At 44.8% G+C, this 21,047-nt stretch overlaps 1 protein-coding gene across 3 annotated transcripts in view; it reads right to left on the reverse strand.

The window, feature by feature from the left end:
• Positions 1-530: 530 nt before the first annotated feature.
• Positions 531-21,047, reverse strand: part of ZNF496 (zinc finger protein 496) — a 50,540-nt gene continuing 30,023 nt past the window's right edge. The window contains exons 7-10 of one of the 3 annotated variants that reach the window (XM_049875124.1): positions 11,980-12,112; positions 10,810-10,917; positions 9,698-9,808; positions 531-5,222 (exon numbers count right to left, since the gene is read on the reverse strand). In XM_049875124.1, coding sequence (XP_049731081.1) covers positions 4,453-5,222; positions 9,698-9,808; positions 10,810-10,917; positions 11,980-12,112 — 1,122 coding nt within the window. In that variant the 3' untranslated portion in view covers positions 531-4,452. The remainder of the gene's footprint in view (positions 5,223-9,697; positions 9,809-10,809; positions 10,918-11,979; positions 12,113-21,047) is intronic. The other 2 variants (XM_049875122.1, XM_049875123.1) reach the window with 2 other exon arrangements.

Here is a 21,047-nt window from a genome sequence, read left to right on the forward strand (position 1 = left end):
TGTCCCTGGGAAATGTGACTTTATTTGGGAAAAGTTCCTGGGAAAGTTTTCGGGGCAGGTATCCAGCCCCTCCATATTTTGACAAGGTGTAGCAAGACTTAATTAGACCGGTATAGATGCAAATATACCAAATACGATGAAAAAAGCGTGGTCCCTGCCATTACACTTAGGAGAGAGCCCTTAGTCCTCAAGAGGTTACAAGTCTGACTGTGATAGACTACAGCCAAGATGTGTGGGGTGGGGCTTTGGCTTTGCCATTTGCATTCCTGAACAATCTGCCTTCTCATCCTCTCTCAGAGTTCTGCATCTTCTTCAGAGATTTTCTACTACTTCAATTGTCTTTAATGATTTTATGTATCATGATCATGGTGTCCTGGCTATGGGCTATGGCTTTCAGAAAGGATAAAGTTCCCAATTAGTACTGTGTTGTCATACATAGGTACAGACTCATCCCCAGGGCCCATGGCTCATGGATTATTGGGACTCTGTTGGGCAGACATGAATAGGGTGCCCTGTGGGGCAAGGCAGCAGGAGGGCCCAGGTCACCCAATCTTCCTTCTAGCACTCCATTCCTGGCCAGTCTACTTTCTTAAACATGTCTCCTAATCTATAACATTGTTTGGCATGGAGAACCAGTAGACATTGAGGGTCACTTTTTAGGCTAAATAATATTGACTTTTTTTTACAACAGAAAGCGTACCTGGGTTTGGTTGATAATATTGGTGAGGTGAAATAAATCTAAATCTCCTGTATAATGGTGTAAGCAGAAGCACCCTGTGCTTAGTCCAAGCTCTGCTTCTGGTAGAGGAGGGAAACCATCGCGTGGGTGAAGAGTGACTTTTATCAGGTCTCTGCAAACTTGAACTTTAGTCTTCTCGCCTCTGGTTCAGCTCTCTTCCATTTACTCCATTGTGTGACTGACAAGGGACTATTCCACCTCTGCCTCATCTTTTTAATTTTTTCAGTGAGACCCAGACTTAGGAGAGGGGGAGGATACATAAAAATGGCCAGGGATCAGTTAAACGTTTAACAGTGTTGTCACCACCCCAGGTGTAAGAGAAGTTAGGGCTTCTCTTCTGGGAAAGGGTCGGATCATGTGACGAGAACCGAGCATGGCCCAACAATCTCACAAGATAATGTGTGAAATCGAGGAGCACTTTTCAGCATCCTGTGCCTCAAGTGGAAACCCTAGTAGTGTAGTGGTTAAGCGCTACATCTGCTAACCAAAAGGTTGGCAGTTCAAATCCACCAGGTGCTTCTTGGAAACCCTGTGGGGCAGTTCTACTCACTGAGTCGGAATCAACTCGATGGCATCGGGTTTGGTTTTTGGTTTTGGTGTCTCAAGTTTTCCTTGTCAGGCCAATTTGTCATCTCTCTGCTGTGCTTAATATGCTTTTTTAAGTTAAAATGAAAACTAATACATTAACGCAGTGAGTGAGTTTTATTATACACCCGTGGATTTGTGGAAATAAGGCCAAGGGATTAGAGGAAAAAGGAGAGAGGGATTTTTCTCAGATGTGGGGCCTCTGAACCTCCACGGCAAGGTAGAGATGTCGCTCAGCTGCTGGACCCCACACAGTGATGGAACAGGGAGGGAGGGATCAAGTGGCCAGTCCTGGGCTGAGGCGAGATTGGGGGAGGGGTGTTTGAGTTGGAGCACTTGTGGAACTTTTCCGGAGAAGATAACCCAACCAGTTTATTCTGCTTGTGAAGTAATAGAGATCTGAGCTACATCCCCAGGCAGGTTTCCAAATCCAAAGGAAACATGACCTTCAGAATAGTTTAGGGCTTTTGGCTCGCTTTGGATAAGTGAACTTTGGGTCAGTGAACACAGCACCTCCCTCAGAACATTTGGTGGGGACTCGACTCAAAACTTCTTTGGTTTCTGTTCCTTTACATTCCTTTTGTCCCTTTCTTATTTATAATCTTACTTTAGATGTAAAGGAGCTCTGGTGGCACTGTGGTTAAGAGCTCAGCTGCTAACCAAAAGGTAGGCAGTTCAAATCCACCAGCTGCTCCTTGGAAACCCTATGGGGTTTAGTTTTTGGTTTGGGTTTAGAGCAATGGTCATCCAGTGTCTGAGGCAAGATAGTAAATATCTCCCCCAAGGCTGTGGAGCTACTAAGAGGAGCCCAGACAAGAGCACACAGGTGGGGTCAGTGCAGACGGCCTTGCTTCCATTTAATTGTCTTCCCTCCCTTGGCTTTAAAGTTTCCTCCCTTTTTTAGGCAGATCAATACAAGAGGCAAACGATTTAGAAACTTAGCACCCCAATGGTTTATTTCTTGTTGAAGGAACGACCAAATGGTTTTATTGCGTTTACTGTTTCTGTGCGTGTAGGCAAATACACGCAAGAACAGCAAGGTAGTTATAAAACTCCTTCATTAGGGTTAGGGCAGGGGCTTCTTGAAAATCGAAATCGTAAAAATTCCGTGAAAGAAAAGGAGCACCTCATACTCCATTCCTATCCTTACTGTTCATGGGTGGGATCTGATATACAAATAATACAAAAATACTTGCTTAGTTACTGGCTTTCAAATCCAGCTACAGCTACACACACTACAGCCCAGATGCCTTCTCATTCCTGAGCCTAGCTCAGCATTAATCACTCTCACAGGAACAACTGCTGTTGTTAGTTGCCATCCAGTCGATTCCGACTCATGGCGACCCCACATGTGCAGAGCGGTACTATGCTCCACAGGGTTTTCAAGGCTGCAACCTTTTGGAAGCAGATCACCAGGCCTGTCTTCCAAGATGCCTCTGGGTAGGTTCGAACCGCCAACCTAGCAGTCGAGTGCCCCACAGTTTGTGTCATAGGGTAACTTCCTCCCAGTGACAATGTGCCTCCTTTTTAGCTAATTAGATGAGGTGGCATGACTGCTTAAGGTTTCACTATAAATGGTCATCCCCAGTCCAGAACCATAAACCCTGACCTTTAAAGGGTAAGGTTTAAGAAGATTCTTCCTTGCAGAGCTTGAGCATTGTGTTCTTTTTAGATCTATTTGGGATTCAAGTGAAAACAGTAACTCAAAACGGTAGATAGGAAGCTTAGGGGGCAGTGAGTTTATGTTAACGAGGGAGAAACAACTCAGGAAAGGAGGGTGAGAATGGCTTGGCTGCAGAACCTGAAGAATGTCATCAATGCCACTGAACTGGACATGTAGAAACAGCTGAATTGGTATATGTTTTTCTGTGTATATTCTGAACAACAACAAAAAGACTTCTTCTGTGCAGAGGACATTGGCCCTGTGAGCAGACCCAAGGGCTAAAATCCTGGGTTCCACTTTCGTCATGGACAAGCCAAGGTAGACTTTTGTTGACTCACTGCGAATCAGGGACAACAGTGGCATCTCGGATGTTTTGCCACGTTAAAGTCAGTACCTACGTAAAACGTGACTCCCATAGAAGGTTCTCCTTCCCTCTTTGGGGAGATATGCTCAGCTTACCCTGACCAAATAAACCTTCAGTGGTTGCTGAGCTCCCCATTCTCAGGACAGAGAGAAAGGTGAAGAGGAGGAACTTAAGTGCCTTTTAAATGATGACAGCTCAGTTTCCACTCCATCCGCATTTACCAAGGACCTTCAAAGTACAGAGGAAAGGCATTTTGGGGAGGGTGTGCTACATAAACTTTAAAATGTGAGCTTTGCCCTTGAGGAGCTCATGATCCCTGTGAATAGGCTATCAGGACAAATCAAAAGGTCTCACGTGGTTTCAGCTCTGCAAGGGGCTCTAGTGCCCACAACCAAGGCCTGCCCGCCACGAGTACCACCTGCTACCCGTGGGCACTGTGGGGTGCTTGTGTGGGACAATGCATACCAACACAAAAGGATCGACTGTGACCTGGAGCTCAGACTTCGGATGACACTGCATGGTTTAGCTTGCCCCGCTCTCCCACAGGTCTCCATTCTGCATTAATTACTGCCTTCCTTCTAACCCACCACCCAGGAGGCAACTTCTCACCGTCAAATAGAAAGTGTAGCCACCCTCAAAACCTCATGACCTGAGGGACTCAGACAAGGGAGGGTAGGAGGTAGTGTATCAAGAGTTGGTTGGCAAAGGACAGACACCCAGGGAGGTCACTGTGATGGGGGCCTGCCCAGTCCGCTCCACTAGCTCTGAGTACTTGGAGCGGTCTGTAAGACATAGTTAACACTGGGCTGATCCAGTTGAGAGTCAGCAAAGCTGGTGGTGACATGCCCTCCCTGATTTTTGGCACAAAGGGCAGAACAAATACTCAACTGGCTACTCTCTCATTACTTGGGGGACTGCATCAGGCAAAAGGTGGATGCTACCTGAGAGCAAAGGGCACGAGGGTGGGTGGTCTCCATCCTTGGGGAGCTGTGTCGTGGGGGTGGGGGGACTAAGTCAGTACCAATGTGAGTGAGCCAGATGTGCTGCCCAGGGCTGGGGCACAGGAGGGGGATGCACCGATGGCAGAACCAGAGGGAGGAGTCAGTAGGAGTTCAAAGCCTGCTTAGAGCGCCGCTTCATGTGCAGCCGCTCATGGCGGATGAGGTCGTAATTCTGCAGGAAACTTTTGACGCAGTACCGACACTGAAAGGTGCCGGCCTTATCCTTTGTGTGCGTGTTGCTCTTGTGCCGGGCCAGGAGGTCATGTCGCTGGAAAACCCTCCCGCAGTCACAGCACTTGAACCTCAACTTGCCCTTGCTCTTCTCCAGCAGGGAGTTGGGGCTGCTGCCCTTGTGTTCTGACGGTCCTGGCTCTTTCTCCTCCGTGGGCTCCAGTCTGTCTGGCTGCAGGTGTATCCGCATGTGGGAGACCAGGTGGGAGTTGAGGCGGAAGCTCTTCCCACAGGCACTGCACGTGTAAGGCTTCTGGGTCTCGTGGGTCTCCAGGTGCCCATCCAGGTCCTCGCTATCGCTGAACACCTCCCCGCAGACTGAGCATGCGTGCGGCCGCTCCTGCTCCTTGCGACTCCGCAGGTGCCTGATGAAGTTCACCCTCCAGCGGAAGATCTTCCCACAATTGGGGCAGACGTAGGACTTCTTGGAGGAAGCCTGGACCTCGCCACCCACATCCGTGAAGCCCACGGAGCTGCTCCTATGGGTGGTGGGGAGGACATGCTGCTTCTCCGTGGAAGCCCTCGGCTCGTCAGGGCAGTATGGGCTGTGCTCAGAGTCCTCGTCCCCCGAGCTGGACAAGACGATCTCGATGGACACCTCCTCGTTGAGGCCGTTCTCTGGGGATAGCACGCTGCCACCTAAGGAAAAATCAACACTGAGATTGGTGGTACCAGACTAGGCTACCACCCCCACCCCCTGAGGATTCTACCTAAAAGGATTGGTTTTGGGTCAAGAAACCCACATTGTTAGAATGCTCTCCAGGGGAGTGATGCTCATGGCTAGCTCTGTAGGGACCCTGGTCTAGGCTGAGAAGAAAACCCTCAGCAAGGGCCACAGAATGGTCATCCCAGGCACCTCTTTCTTCTCTCTCCCCCCTTCCCTGCCCCTTTTCCCTAAACCCCCATACCCAATCCTTCGCTCTAGTCACTGAGCCCCCTTTAAGCTCTGAGTCAGTATTTAACTGTGTAAAGCCTTGGCAACTCACATGTCACTTATCGCCAGTTCACTTAATCAGGCACAGGAAATATTCTATCAGGGCCCGCTGAAGAATTTGGGGAGAGGGAGGACTTATTTTATAAAGAGAGCTCCAGAAAGGTTCCAGCTACCATTTCCTGAACACACAAGCTCTCCAGGAACTGTGCTAACCTCTCTACATGCACAGGCCCATTTGCTCCAGGATACAACCCAATGCTCTCTGTTGCATTTTACATATAAGCAAACCAAAGTGATGTGCCCAAGGTCACAGAGTGGAAGTGGGACCTGTTGTGCTGTCCAACGTCAAAGATACTCAACAGTTCCTGAGTGCCCAAGGCCACTGCACGTCCACCAGGATCTCTCCCTCTCAATGCCCCCACATATCTTAGGCCCACTGGTGGCCACCATTGGCCAATGGGTACAGATGTTCTGGATTTTATAGCTTATACTGTCTCTCTTTAGAGGCCACAAAAGGCAACTCCTGCTTACACAGGAGCTGGCTCAATGCATCTCGTGTTTGTGATGTGGGAAAATGGCGCCACAGAGAGGGCACAGGTGGGAAAAAAGGAGACGGACTGACGTCCTAGAGGCAGCCCCAGAGTCCAGCACACAGGCTGTTCAATTTTGAAAGCTGGGACTTAGGTCTTAGTATCAAAATTAAGGACAGGGGGTCATGGTGCTGGGCCCTTTAAGACATTAGGTAGTCACGTGTTTAGTCTGGCTTAATGGTTGAAGGTAGGATCAGACTGGTAAGAAAAGTAGAGGGTGGGCACTGGTTGTCCCTGTGTGATGGAGCAGTCCACAGGGAGGGCAGGGCTGGGAGAAAGAGCAGGACAGGGAAGACCAGAAACTACAGAGGGCAGGAGAGACAAGAGTGGCAGCAGAGCCCGGGAGACCATATATGTCAGTTGGAAGACTAAGGTGGTGGGGGTGGGTGAGAGGTGAGACTCGGGGGTAGGAAGGAAGCCTGCAAAGAAAAAAAAATGTCGCGTACAGGAAAGAAGTCCCTAGGCGTGGGACCTGAGGCTGTGCCTGACGTGCCTCTCTGTTTTCTAATTGCAGGCTCCAGGCAGGTGGCTTCTCTGAGACTCTGCTGCCTCATCTCTGGGATGGGTGTGCTTGTCCCAGCCCAGCCCTCCTCTCCGGGTGGCGGTTGGTGCAAAGAGGGCTTGCCTGTCAGCTAATCTGTGTGATGCGTAGGAGAAACCGGAAGGAGGTATTATTTACATTTTATCAACTCTCAATGACGGGATTTTTGATCGGCAATTTGCTTCTGTTAGCCCTTACTGGATCTGGATGGAGGGAGAAAAAGTGCTATTATGGATGACCAAATTCTCTCTTTTGTTATTTAAGTGAAGAGACAGAATTATAATGCCAGACGGGATGTATAGGACATGGCATCTCCTCACTGACAAAGCAGCAAAAAAATGCCAAAAATAGCTGAAGATTTTTTTTTGAAGGGGGGAGGGGTAAAGCAACAATAGTGCTTCTGTGTGCCATCAACATAACAATGTGAGGAATTCCTTGAAGAGAGAAAGCAGGTGAGAAGAAAACCCCAAAAAAACCAAACCATTGCCCTCCAGTGGATTCCAACTCACAGTGATCATGTAGGACAGAGTAGAACTGCCCCAAAGAGTTTCCAAGGAGTGGCTGGTAGGTTCGAACTGCCAACCTTTTCGTTAGCAGCTGTAGCTCTTGACCACTGCGCCACCAGTGCTCCGGATAAGAAGAGCTACGCCTAAAAGGCCCACAGAAGAACAAACCCAAGGAGCTCTGAGCTCAACATTAATAATTACAGTAGTCCCCGAATGGACTGTTGGGATGATGGGTATGTACCACTGATTGCTAAGTGCTTTTATAACCAAAAACCAAACCAAACCCAGTGCCGTAGAGTCGATTCCGACTCACAGCAGCCCTACAGGACAGAGTAGAACTGTCCCGTAGAGTTTCCAAGGAGTGCCTCGCGGATTCAAACTGCCGACCCTTTGGTTAGCAGCCGTAGCACTTAACCACTATACCACCAGGGTTTCCAAGTGCTTTTATAGCTATTATTAAATCATTAAATCCTCAACAATAACTCTACAAAGCAGCTGTGATTATTATCCTTGTTTTACAGGTGAAACATTTAAAGAAAAGTTATCCAATGTTTTGGAGGAATTGAGCCCAACCAGGGAGGTTAGCACAGCCTTCTCCCAGCAGAACAAGTGGCCGGTGAGGGGCCAGGCTGCTGTCGGCAGGTAAAGGCAAAGGCGCAAGGCAGGCCAGCAGCTAAAGTCTCAAAACTGCGCCCCGTGGGCTGGGAACGATTAGTTCCTCCTGTGTTCAGAGGGCTGAGGCAGGGCGTGGGGCCCGGGAAAGGATCAAGAACTAAATACGAGAACAAAACACAACGATAGAGCCATTAGAGGAAAATACAGAATATTCTTCGGATGGGCTTTCTTAAGGAAGACATAAAACGAAAAAAGAAGAAGATGACAACATTAAACAATGTTAAAAATCATTTATGTGTTGAAAGGCATATACGCTTTTAAAAATGGTAGAAATTAAGTGCAAACATAGGAGGAAACGGGTTAAGATGGATCAGTTTGAGTTTCTACAAATCCACAGAAAAAACAAACCACACCTCGGTAATATGGAGTAATGGAAAAGAGCAAGGGTCCCGGAGCCAGACCACCTGGGTTCTAATTTGGTTTCTGCCCCTTACAGCTTTTAAGTGTGTGACCCTGGGCAAGTGACTTTAGCTCTCTGCACCTCAGTTGCCCCAAATCCAAAATGGACACCTAATAGCACCTACTCACACAGTTGCCATGAAGATGCAATGCATAAAACCATGTAAAGTGCTCGCCCTACTGCAGAGCTTAGGACATAAAGACAGCTTAATAAAAAGAGGCAAAGAAACAGACAAAAAAGGACAGAAGAATATTAACTAGGCAGTTCACAGAGAAAACACAATAAAGACAAAAAAGATACTCCATTGCAGAGGCAGACTCCATAATACCCTCATCAGACAGGCACAAACTGCACAGATTGGGAACATCCCGCAGGGACACAGATGTGCGGAAGCGACCACTCTGCCTGCAGTCAGAGAGCAGACTGGTGAGAACAGCCTCTTTGGAAGGCAATTTGGCAGTAGCAAAAAAACAAAGACCAGGGATGGCTTCATTATTTCTCCCTCTTCTCAGGTAGCAGCCTTTGGCTTCTTGCCATTCCAGAGCCATCTCAATAAAGGAGGACTGAATTGAAAACTTCCCTTTGTCAATGAGCATCCCCCATCTAAAAGCAGGCTGAAGGAGCTAAGAGACATGCAGTCAGAAGCCATAGAGGATTTAAAATGAATCATAAACATCAAGAATTCATCCAAACCTGAGAGCTGGCTAAATGTCACTACTAGCATGCAAAATCAGTCTCCTTTAGAAGCTGAGAGTGAAGTCAGGCTTGTGGGGTAGTAGGGAGAGGGATGATCCTCCTACATGTCCCACCCTGTAAAATCCCCTTTGTCCACCCATTACAGGGGGAAATCACACAGGGCTGGGGGTCTGCATGGAGCTGGGTGGAAGTAACTCACAAGTCTTGCCTTCAAAAGGTATCACCAGTGAAAGAAACAATGTGTGCAGAAGGTCTCCAAAGCTACAGAAAACCACTAGGATACAATGTATTTAATCGAATAACAATCAGAGACCTGGGTTTCCTATTTAGGAGAAATTCAGAACCAGGGCTGTATGTTAGTTTTTGCCTCCAGAGGTGGCAACTTTTGCCAAGACAATTCAGAATGTAAATGTAAACTACTCCCCTGAGGGCAGTAACAGTATACTGGCTCTCTACAAGTCCTTTTCAAGTTTGGCATTCCAGAAATTCTTTAACTCCGGAGACTTATTCTAGGAATCTGACCTTCCAAGGAAAAAAACATACCCAGTGCGACAAGTACAAGGAAAAGGCAAGGCGGGAAAGGTCTCCAGCTGAAAGCTGGCTGGGGCGATGCTAGCAAAACAAACTGTCACAGTTGATAATGCCACAAAAGTGAGCTTTCAGGGGGGTTTTAGGTTGTTGGGGGTGTAAATTCCTAACTGTACCAGCCCCACCGCCATCCCCACTCACTCACTCACACACACACACACTCACTCTCTCTCTCTCACTCTACCTGGGTAGGTGCTTTGAGAAAGAGCCACCTGCTGGCAGGTCTGGAATTCTGGCACCTGTATCTCATTTTTTCTTCTTTCTTCCATCTGGAATGGCTGGAGACTCTGAAAGTCTTTTCAGAGAAAAAAAAAAAGGAAAAAATGATTTGCCCTGCAACTTGGCAGTGGTACCTAGGGGAAGAATCTCCATAGACGCTATGTAGAGATTCGAGGACTGAACAGTGTCCCCAGTGCCTCCTGGCCCATCACTCAGTGAAGTGTGCCAAGTGAATAAGCTCACAGGACATCACGGAGAGAAGCAAACCCAAATCCTGGTTCTGTCATGTCTATCTCTGTGACAGTGGACAAGCAACATCACCATCCCATTTCCACCACCTACATAGCCTCCTGGGGCATTGGTCAACAGGAGCTCCTGTGCTAGGCTCCAGACTGTTAGGCGCACTAGTCGGACATGGCTATTTTCTTCCAGGTCACAGATGGTGTGGCAAAACCTGGTCTTCCGCATGCCGGCTTTCGTTCCCCCAAAGGGAAGGAGGTGTGGGAGTGCTGCCGATCCTGCACCAAGTTATCTCCCCTGAAGGAGCAGACATGTCAAGGCGCGACAGCGCCGTGGCTGCAAACATGAGTTCTGGTTACCGGAAGAGATCTGGGACTGTGGCGGCTGAGCTGTGCGGGGTCAGGTGAGCTCCAGCAGCTCCTGTGTGATGGGTGAGAAGTTCACCCCAGGACGGTACACTCCATGCCCTCAGAGTCGGGAAGGCAATCCCTCCCCCAGCATGGTTCAGTGTATTTGTTTTAACTTATGGAGGAACCACTGGATCCTTAGCATAAACTAGGTGCTATCTGTAGGTAAGTGAGAAAGGTATCCCTATTATTTCCTGGTCCCTGCTTGAGGCTGTAAAACCCCCATCCCTGGCAAAATGAAGCTCTCACATTTTTTCTGCTAGGAGTCAGGGACAAAGCAAGACATGTTCTATCGAGATAGAGCCCGGGTAGCTAGAGGGCCTCTCTTGGCTAGGGAGAGCAGGGAGTGGGCTTGCCGAATGGGCTTGCATGGGCTTGCCTCAGCAAGGGAGCACCCTCCTGCCCACCCAGTTCTGAGAGCCTTACTCACCCAGGTAGGAGACTTGGGGCATGTTTTTTCCTTGGAGGTCCTGCAGCTCTGTAATCCGCGGCTCATTCTGCTCTCCCTGGGAGAGATCTGGCTGGATGCCTGGCTCGCCTGCTCACAGAAGAGGGGAGGACACGCACATATCAACAGTCTTTTCTCATAGGCACCTAGTGTGGGCCGAATGCAGCAACTTCCTGTCAGGTCCCGCAAAGAGAAGGTGGAAGGAGGCCCCACTGGCCATGGCAAAAAGGTGTCCTGCAGGGCTGCGGAGAATTGAACAGGGTGGAGCAAGACAGGGCGGGCTGCAGTGGGCTTGGGGTATCTCTCTAGGGCTGATTAGCTGTAACGCCAGAACTGAAAAGAGACTGCAGGGTAAGAATGACAAACATTTCATGTTTGGTTTTGTGCCAAGGTAAGCCTGATCTAAGTGTGGCTGGTAAGACAATCCACAAAGCACCTGTGGGACCACTGGGCACTTATCTCCTCCATCAGGGTAGGGGGTAGACAACAGCTTGTGGCTGTGGCACCCAGGTCCCTGGTCTTGGGTGAGGGGGAGTTACTGTATTTTTTCACAAGTAATGTGCCCACATACATAACGTGCCCCCCTACACACATATAACACATAGCATAGCTTGCTTATAAAAATAGTAAAGGGGGTTGCATGGCTGGCAAAAAACATATAGCATGTGTCATTTGCATAAAAATATGGTAACTCTTATTCAGAGGCAGTGAGATCCCCTATATCCCTATGGAGGGAAAAATTAACTGTTGCTTGGACTGAGAGACCCCCCCGCCCAATTCCCTGATCTTACATAAAGAGGACTTAACTGTTACTCAGAGGCAGCAAGACACCTTAATTCCCTGATCTCAAAAATCAGGGGAGGGGAAATTCACTTTTCTTTGGAAGTAGCAAGATCCCCTCCCCCAGTTCCTTAGACTTGGGTGAGTGGCAGCCAGGCTTACTCAGAGGCAGCAAGACCCGCCCAGCTCTTTGGGGGATTAACTGTTAGTCAGCAGGAGGGAGACCCTGATCCTGGAGAGGGGAAGTTAACCGCGATTTGGAGAGGGAGGATCCCCTTCAGTTCTCTAATCTTGGAGGGCTGTTACTTGGAGGGATGGAAAGTCCCCCGACTCCAGCTCCCTGGTCTTGGGGGAAAGGTAGTTAACTCTTACTCGGAGGCAGCGAGACCCCACAATCCTCCCCTATGATGAATTCTCCGTAGAAGCCAGTCTGGGCTGGGTCTAGAAGAGACCAGTCCTCTTCAGAGAAGCAGAAGATCATGTCCTTGAATGGAGAAACCCGGTTCTGAAACCACAGGAGAACAACAGGGATGCCTCAGTCCAGTTTTGGTTAGTAGGGGGTGCTACGAACAAAGAGGGGGGCAAGCTGGAGCACTGAGCAGAGCCCTCACTCAGCAGCACACGCCCAGAGGATGAGAAAGCAAATGGCTCTATCCCAGGGCCAGACCTCCAAAGCCCCTGCTGTTTCACCACTTCTGTCCTGTGATCTACCTTGCACCATCTGATCTGGCAGAATCCAAATGGTGGGTGCTCCCCTGGGTGGCTGAGGATGTGGAGAAAACAGGCCCCCCCACACAGTGGCTGCATACCCATACAACTCCCATGGCGGGCAACCGGGCAATACCCAGCAAAATTACCCAGCAAAATTACCAATGTGCTTATCCTTGGATTCAGAAATTCTATTTCTAGGATTTATTTTACACATGTGCAACATGAACATTCTACAAGCTTCTTAATGACAGCAGTTAAAGACTGAACAACCTCTGTGCCCATCAGCAGGTAACCAATTAGTAAACTACTGGACATCCTACTGATGATTATCCTGCTGACCACTGTGCAGCCATGAGAAGGAATGAGAGACTCTCTCTGCACTGAAAAGGAATTTCTCCAAGGTGTGCTGTTAAATGAAAAATACCTGTGCAGAAGTGTGTCTGGTGTGCCCCCATGTGCACAAGAATAACTGGCTGTCTAGAAATGGGGAACAACGGGAGCGTCTCAAGAGAGGAACTAGGAAGACTGAGTTAGGCATACTGCAGAGACTTTTTGTACATTTTGAACCTTGGGCCATCAAATGTATCAAAAATAACTTTTAAAAACTGATGATACAACCACATAATACCAGACAAGCATAAAAACAAAGAAGTCTTTATATAGTTAATTGAAAAGGACTCAGAAATAGAATTTCTGAGGAAAAACGGCAACCTGCAGGACTTTATGTATAAAATACTATCATCTGTGTGGCAAAAAAGAAATAAAAAAAGAAGTTTTTCAAACATGTAAGCCTCTGGAGGAATACCAGTTACTGACACATGGCTGTCTTGGCATCTAGGAGACAAGGTACAAGGTACAGGGACAAGGGTAACAGGATTAGGAAGGAGGATTTTCAATGAATTTCCTCTTGTATCTTCTGGACACACCCCTATGCTCAGCCTCCTCACATGTACACTTTTTAATATTTAAAAATAAACCTAAAGCAAAACGGGTGGAATAGGCAGCTCTCCAAGTTCCAGTCCCCCCACAGAAATATTGAAAAACAAGCACAAACTGTCAGAACCAACTTTGTCAGAATTCTGGAAAATCAAAGGTTTACAGCAACCAAGTAATGCCAAATGAAGAAAAAGTCAGCTTAAAAACAGAAGTAAAGTTTTGTGAGGCTTTTACTCACCCTCACCCCACTCCCTCCAGGCTCAGCAGCTGCTTGGTTCACAGTGTGGGGCACTTGTTCCTGGCTCCAGAGGGAGCAGAGCAGATCTTGTTTGCAAATGGTTGTGTCTGCCAGCTTTAACCTGTCTAGGGGCTACCTGAAGGACTGAAGCAAGGCACCTGCGTCTGTTTCACTGAACTCAGAATTCACTCAGGCTGGAAAAGCAGTGGACAATGCTAAAAAACACTGTAAGGTGCACAAACAAGCCACAGATGCCTGGGGCAAAAGATTAGGGTTGTAACATACAAAATACCATCTGAAGTCTGTGAGGAAAGCTGGGGAGAGTTTCTTTGGGAAATTAGAGCATTCAAAAGCACCTGTGTGTACAGGGGATTCTGAAATCCATGCACCTCTCCAGGGCAGGATGCATGCTCAGAAAAGACTGGAGAGGACTGTGAGCTTTCATTTCAGGCTGGTTCCTGGGCTCAGTGTACGTTTGGCTAAGTGTTAAAGGAGAGTCCCAGCAGAAAGCCAATCTGCAAAGGCTGGGCAAGGTTTTTTTTTTTTTTTAATGCTTCTTTCTTTTCTTCTTTTTTTAATCTCCTGGTGTTCAAGAAAATATTTGTTGAAACACTAGCTGAAAACAAGCTAGAGGAACAGACATCAGTGAACAAACATGATAAGGAATATAATCTTTGCAAAAATATTTTGGAAAATTCACTAAACAAATGGACTACTACTGCCTTCTGCAATCGCAAAAGCAACAAACCCTGGGGAAAGGAGAGAATGTGATTCCAGAATTACCACATTATAATATTCAAATAGCCAGTTTTCAACGACAACAAAAAAATCACAAGGCAGACAAATAAACAGGAAACTATAGTCCAGTCAAAGGAACAAAATAAATGGACAGAAAGTATACCTGAGGAAGCCCACACATAGGGCTTATTAGACAAAGATTTTAAAACAACCATCTGAAATATGCTCAAAGGGCTAAAGGGCAAAAACTAAAGGATATCAGGAAAACACTGTATAAACAAAATGAGAATATTAATAAAGAGACAGAAATTATAAAAAAGGAACCAAACAAAAATTCTGGGGCTGAAAAGTATAATAACTGAAATGAAAATGTCACTAGAGGGGTTCAACAACAGAGCTGAGCAGGCAAAAGAGAGAATCAAGGAGCTCAAAGATAGGACAAGTGAAATATCCACTCTGAGAAGCAGAACAAAAGAGAGCTAAGATAAGTAAACCGCACCTAGGGGATCTGTGGGACATCGTTAAGAAGACCAACACACCTTATGGGAGTGCCAAAGAGAAAAGGGAGGTGGGGATAGAATATTTGAAGAAATAATAGCCAAAGCTTGCCAAATTTGATTAAAAAATGAATCTATATGAATATTTTAAAACATGAATATCCAAGAAGCCCAACAAACTCCAAGCAGGAAAAGCAGAGATCTGCACAGAGATACGTTATAATTAAACTATCGAAAGCCAAAAATACAGAATATGGAAAACAGCAAGAGAAAACTGTCTCATCACATACAAGAAATCCTGAATAAGATCAACAACCAGTTCCTAAGCAGAAACCACAGAGGACAGAAGGTTGTGAGATGACACAGTTAATGAGCTGAAAGGGGGGAAAAAAACTAAAAATAAAAAACCTATCAACCAAGATTCCAATATCCAGCAAAACTGTCCTTTAAAAAATTGAAGAGAAATGAAGACCTTCCCAAATAAACAAAAGCTGAGGGAGTTTGTTACCAAAAGACATGCCCTATGAGAAATGCTAAAGGGAGCCCTTTAGATAAGAGAAAAAAAAAAAGAGTAACTTGAAGCTGTATGAAGAAATAAAGGTCACTGGTAAAGAAAACTATATGGGCAAATTTAAAAGCTAGGTATCATTGCATTTTTCTTTATAACACCAGTTTTTCTTTCTCACATGATTTAAAAGACAAATGCAAAAAAAAATAATTTTGTTTTCTATGTTGTTGCACGCACAATGTATAAAAATGTAATCTGTAACAACAACATAAAAAGAGTGGGACAGAGCTGTACAGGAGCAGAATTTCTGTATGTTTTGAAGTTGAATTGACATCAATTCAAACTAGACTGTTAAGATGTTAAGCGCAATTATCATGGTAACCACAAAGAAAATATCTAAGAAAACATACACACACAACAAGGTATAAGGGATCAAAAAAGTTCACTATACAAATATAAACTAAACACAAGAAAAGGCAGTAAAGAAATAAATGAGGAACAAAAAAGGTAACAAATATACAGAAAACAAACAGCAAAGTGGCAGAAGTAAGTCCTGTATTATCAGTAATTACTTTAAATCTGAATGGATTAAACTCTCCAATCAAAAAACAGAAACTAGCAAAATGGATTTAAAAACATGATCCAACCACATGCTGTCTACAACAGACTCATTTTAAATCAGAAGACACAGTAAAATGAAAGTGATAGGATGGAAAAAGATAATTTTATGCAAATGAACCAAAAGAGAGCTGGAATGGCTATAATAAAAAAAAAATAGTATCAGAAAAAAATAGATGTTAAGTCAAAAACTGCTATAAAAGACAAAGAAGGGCATTTTAGAATGACAAGAGGGTCAATTCATCAAGTAGATATAACAGGCAGAGCCAATAAGGAGGAATAGACAGAAGCTTCCGACAGCCTGCTTTACAACAAACACCTGAAAAAACAAGTGAAACAAATATATTTGTGACAAGCTGAGAGCCCTGAGCATCCAAGGCAAGCTTAGACAATGAACCGAGGGGCAGGGGAAGGAAGAGACCATTCAGAAGTGGAGAGGAGTTACAGGACCTGAATCGTGGGGAGCCCTCAGGCACCATTCCTGGAGCAGCAGCAGCGGGCAGATCCTAGCGATCTGCTGCAGTTTCCTCAGGGAGAAGCAGCAGCCACCCAGCCCACTCACACCTCTGGAACCTGAGGAGAACGGCGTTCTCGGCAAAAGCTAAGTGCTTGCGTATATTTTACCATGCCCCCACCCCCCACCCCCAAGCCAGTTTCAGTGGCTGAATCCCTGGCCCTGAGATAGACCCTGGTGAGCACCTAGAGCCATCCTCCCGGCCTTGGGAAAGGAAAAAATTTGCAACTGGGGGGAGAGGATAATTTGCTAGCTCCATTAACCAGGGGAGCTCAGGACAGAAGCGGCTCCTGTCCAGATATAAACCGTCCGTTGACCTTGAGCACCTTTCCCTTCTGCACGGACCTGTGTGGGCCTATTTCGGGAGAATAGGCCCTTGTTGGCAAACTCCAATCATTTAAGCAGTGTGGCGGAGAGGTGGGTGTTTGTTGTTTGACATTGCTTTGCCTATTAACCAAGGTCCTCAACTACCCACATGAGGAACCTAAGGACTGCTCGCTCCACTCAGGTCACCCAGCCACCCGCGACAGGGGGCCAAAGATAACTGGTATCTCCCAGTCCTTACAACCAAAAACTTTCGGTGCCCATGGTCCCTCTGCAGAACACACCCACCAGCATGCTCTAGGGAACAGAGATGCGTTTTCCTCAGAGACACTTGGGGGTCAGTTCTCAGGCCCCTGCGTTGTTCAGAGCGTGACCCCCTGCTGCAATCAGATACTGGTATATACGCCAATCACCCCTGCCCCTCTAAGACTGTAGGACAGAGCCTGTACCACACACTTGATATCACCTACCTGGAAACCTGAGCTGAATTCATACAAGAAAACTGAATGGACTTCTAGACTGATATACCTGATAACAGCTCTAGCCAGCTGGGAACAGGACACCAGAGCTCCAAAGGTGAAAATAATCAAGCTAGCTCACTCAAGCAACCCATAGGGGTATACCAAAACAAAACAAAGCAAGCAGCTATGACACAGTAAGCAAGCATAAACTAATACAATAACTAATAGATGGCTCGGAGACAACAGTCAACATCAAGTCACATAAAGAAACAGGCCATGATCACCTCAACAGGCTCTCAAAACAAAGAATCCAGGGATCTTCTAGATGAAAGCACATTCCTGGAATTACCAGATGCAGAATACAGAAGTTTAATATACAGAACCCTTCAAGACATCAGGAAGGAAATGAGGCAATACACAGAACAAGCCAAGGAACACATAGATAAAGCAACTGAAGAAATGAGAAAGATTATTCAGGAACATAATGAAAAGTTTAATAAGCTGGAAAAATCCATAGACAGACAGCAATCAGAAATTCAGAAGATTAACAATAAAATTACAGAATTAGATAACTCAATAGAAAGTCAGAGGAGCAGAATTGAGCAAGTAGAAGCTAGAATTTCTGAACTCAAAGATAAATCACTTGGCACTAATATATTTGAGGAAAAATCAGACAAAAGAATAAAAAAAAAGAAGAAAGCTTAAGAATCATGTGGGACTCTATCAAGAGAAATAACATATGAGTGATTGGAGTACCAGAACAGGGAGGGATAACAGAAAATACAGAGAAAATTGTTGAAGATTTGTTGGCAGAAAACTTCCCTGATATTGTGAAAGATGAGAAGATATCTACCCAAGATGCTCATCAAACTCCACATAAGGTAGATCTTAAAAGAAAGTCACCAAGACATATTATAATCAAGCTTGCCAAAACCGAAGATAAAGAGAGAATTATAAGAGCAGCGAGGGATAAACGAAAAGTCCCCTAAAAGGGAGAGCCAATACGAATAAGCTTGGACTACTCAGCAGAAACCATGCAGATGAGAAGGAAATGGGATGACATATTTAAAAAATTGAAGGAAGAAAATTGCCTGCCAAGAATCATATATCCAGCAAAGCTGTCTCTTAAATATGAAGGTGAAATTAAGACATTTTCAGATAAACACAAATTGAGGGAATTCGTAAAAACCAAACCCAAACTACAAGAAATACTAAAGAGAGTTCTTTGGTTAGAAAATCAATAATATCAGGTATCAACCCAAGACTAGAACACTGGGCAGAGTAACCAGAAATCAACCCAGACAAGGAAATGAAAGAAAAACAAAAAAACAAAAAAAAAAACAAAGCAAAATTAAAAAAAAAAAAAAAGCCCAACACAGGGCAACAGCGATGTTATTGTATAAAAGAAGACAACATTAAAATAATAAAGAGGGGCTAAGAAATGTAGTTATACACCTTCCATATGGAGAGGAAGATATGGCAATACAAAGAAATAAAAGTTAGTTTTAAATTTAGAAAAATAGGGGTAAAAAATAAGGTAACCACAAAGGAGACAAACTATCCTACTCATCAAAATAAAATACAAGGGAAAAATAGACTCAGCAGAAACAAAATCAACAACACATATGAGGAAAGGGCAATATATAAAGAAAATCTACTCAGCACATAAAATGAAGTGGGAAAAAGAAACTGTCAACACACAGAAAAAGACATCAAAATGACAGCACCAAATTCATACCTATCCATTAATTACCTTGAATGTAAATGGACTAAATGCACCAATAAAGAGACAGAGAGTGGCAGAATGGATAAAAAAAAAAGATCCGTCTATATGCTGCCTACAAGAGATACATCTTAGACTTAGAGACACAAACAAACTAAAACTCAAAGGATGGAAAAAAATATATCAAGCAAACAACAATCAAAAAAGAGCAGGAGTGGCAATATTAATTTCTGACAAAATAGACTTTAAAGGTAAATCCATCAGAAAGAATAAGGAAGGACACTATATAATGATTAAAGGGACAATACAGCAAGAAGATATAACCATATTGTATATTTATGTACCCAATGACAGGGCTGCAAGATACATAAAACAAACTCTATCAGCATTGAAAAGTGAGATAGACAGCTCCACAATAATAGTAGGAGACTTCAACACACCACTTTCGGTGAAGGACAGGACATCCAGAAAGAAGGTCAATAAAGACACGAAAGATCTAAATGCCACAATCAACCAACTTGACCTCGCAGACATATACAGAACACTCCACCCAACAGCAGCCAGGTATACTTTCTTTTCTAGTGCACCTGGAACATTCTCTAGAACAGACCACATAGTAGGTCATAAAGCAAGTCTTAGCAGAATCCAAAACATCATAATATTACAAAGCATCTTCTCTGACCATAAGGCCATAAAAGTGGAAATCAATAATAGGAAAAGCAGGGAAAAGAAATCAAACACTTGGAAAATTAACAATACCCTGCTCAAAAAAGACTGGATTATAGAAGACATTAAGGATGGAATAAGGACATTCATAGAATGCAATGAGAATGAAAACACTTCCTATCAGAACCTTTCGGACACAGCAAAAGATGTGCTCAGAGGCCAATTTATATCAATAAATGCGCACATCCAAAAAGAAGAAAGGGCCAAAATCAAAAAACTATCCTTACAACTTGAACAAATAGAAAGAGAGCAACAAAAGAAATCCACAGGCACCAGAAGAAAACAAATAAAAATTAAAGCTGAACTAAATGAAATAGAAAACAGAAAAACAATTGAAAGAATTAATAAGACCAAAAGCTGGTTTTTTGAAAAAATCAACAAAATTGATAAAACACTGGCCAAACTGACAAAAGAAAAACAGGAGAGGAAGCAAATACCCTGAATAAGAAATGAGATGCGCGATATTGCAACAGACCCAACTGAAATTAAAAGAATCATATCAGATTACTATGAAAAACTATACTCAAAGAAATTTGAAAACCTATAAGAAATGGATGAATTCCTAGAAACACACTACCTACCTAAACTAACACAAAGGGAGGTAGAACAACTAAATAGACCCATAACAAAAGAAGAGATTGAAAAGGTAACAAAAAACTCGTAACAAAAAAAAAGCCCTGCCCGGCCACAACCGATGACTGCCCTGACAGGGAGCACAACAGAGAACCCCTGAGGGAACAGGAGATCAGTGGGATGCAGACCCCAAATTCTCAGGAAAAGACCAGACTTAATAGTCTGACTGAGACTAGAGGAATCCTGGCGGTCATGGTCCCCAAACCTTCTGTTGGCCCAGGACAGGAACCATTCCCGAAGACAACTCATCAGACATATCAGACATGGAAGGGACTGGACATTGGGTAGGAGAGAGATGCTGATGAAGAGTGAGCTACCTGTATCAGGTGGACAATTGAGACTGTGTTGGCATCTCCTGTCTGGAGAGGAGATAGGAGGGTAGAGAGGGTTAGAAACTGGCAAAATTGTCACGAAAGGAGAGACTGGAAGGGCTGACTCATTAGGGGGAAAGTAAGTGGGAGTATGGAGTAAGTTGTATATAAGCTTATATGTGACAGACTGACTTGATTTGTAAATGTTCACTTAAAGCTCAATAAAAATTATTAAAAAAAAAAAAAGCCCTGGTCCAGATGGCTTCACTGCAGAGTTCTACCAAACTTTCAGGGAACAGTTAACATCACTACTACTAAAGGTTTTTCAGAGCATAGAACAGGACAGAATACTACCAAACTCATTCTATGCAGCCACCATATCCCTGATACAAAAACCAGGTAAAGATACCACAAGAAAAGAAAATTATAGACCTATATCCCTCATGAATGTAGATGCAAAAATCCTCAAAAAAATTCTAGCCAATAGAATTCAACAACATAT

This window comes from Elephas maximus, chromosome 2 (assembly GCF_024166365.1).
Source record: "Elephas maximus indicus isolate mEleMax1 chromosome 2, mEleMax1 primary haplotype, whole genome shotgun sequence".
NCBI lineage: Eukaryota > Metazoa > Chordata > Mammalia > Proboscidea > Elephantidae > Elephas > Elephas maximus.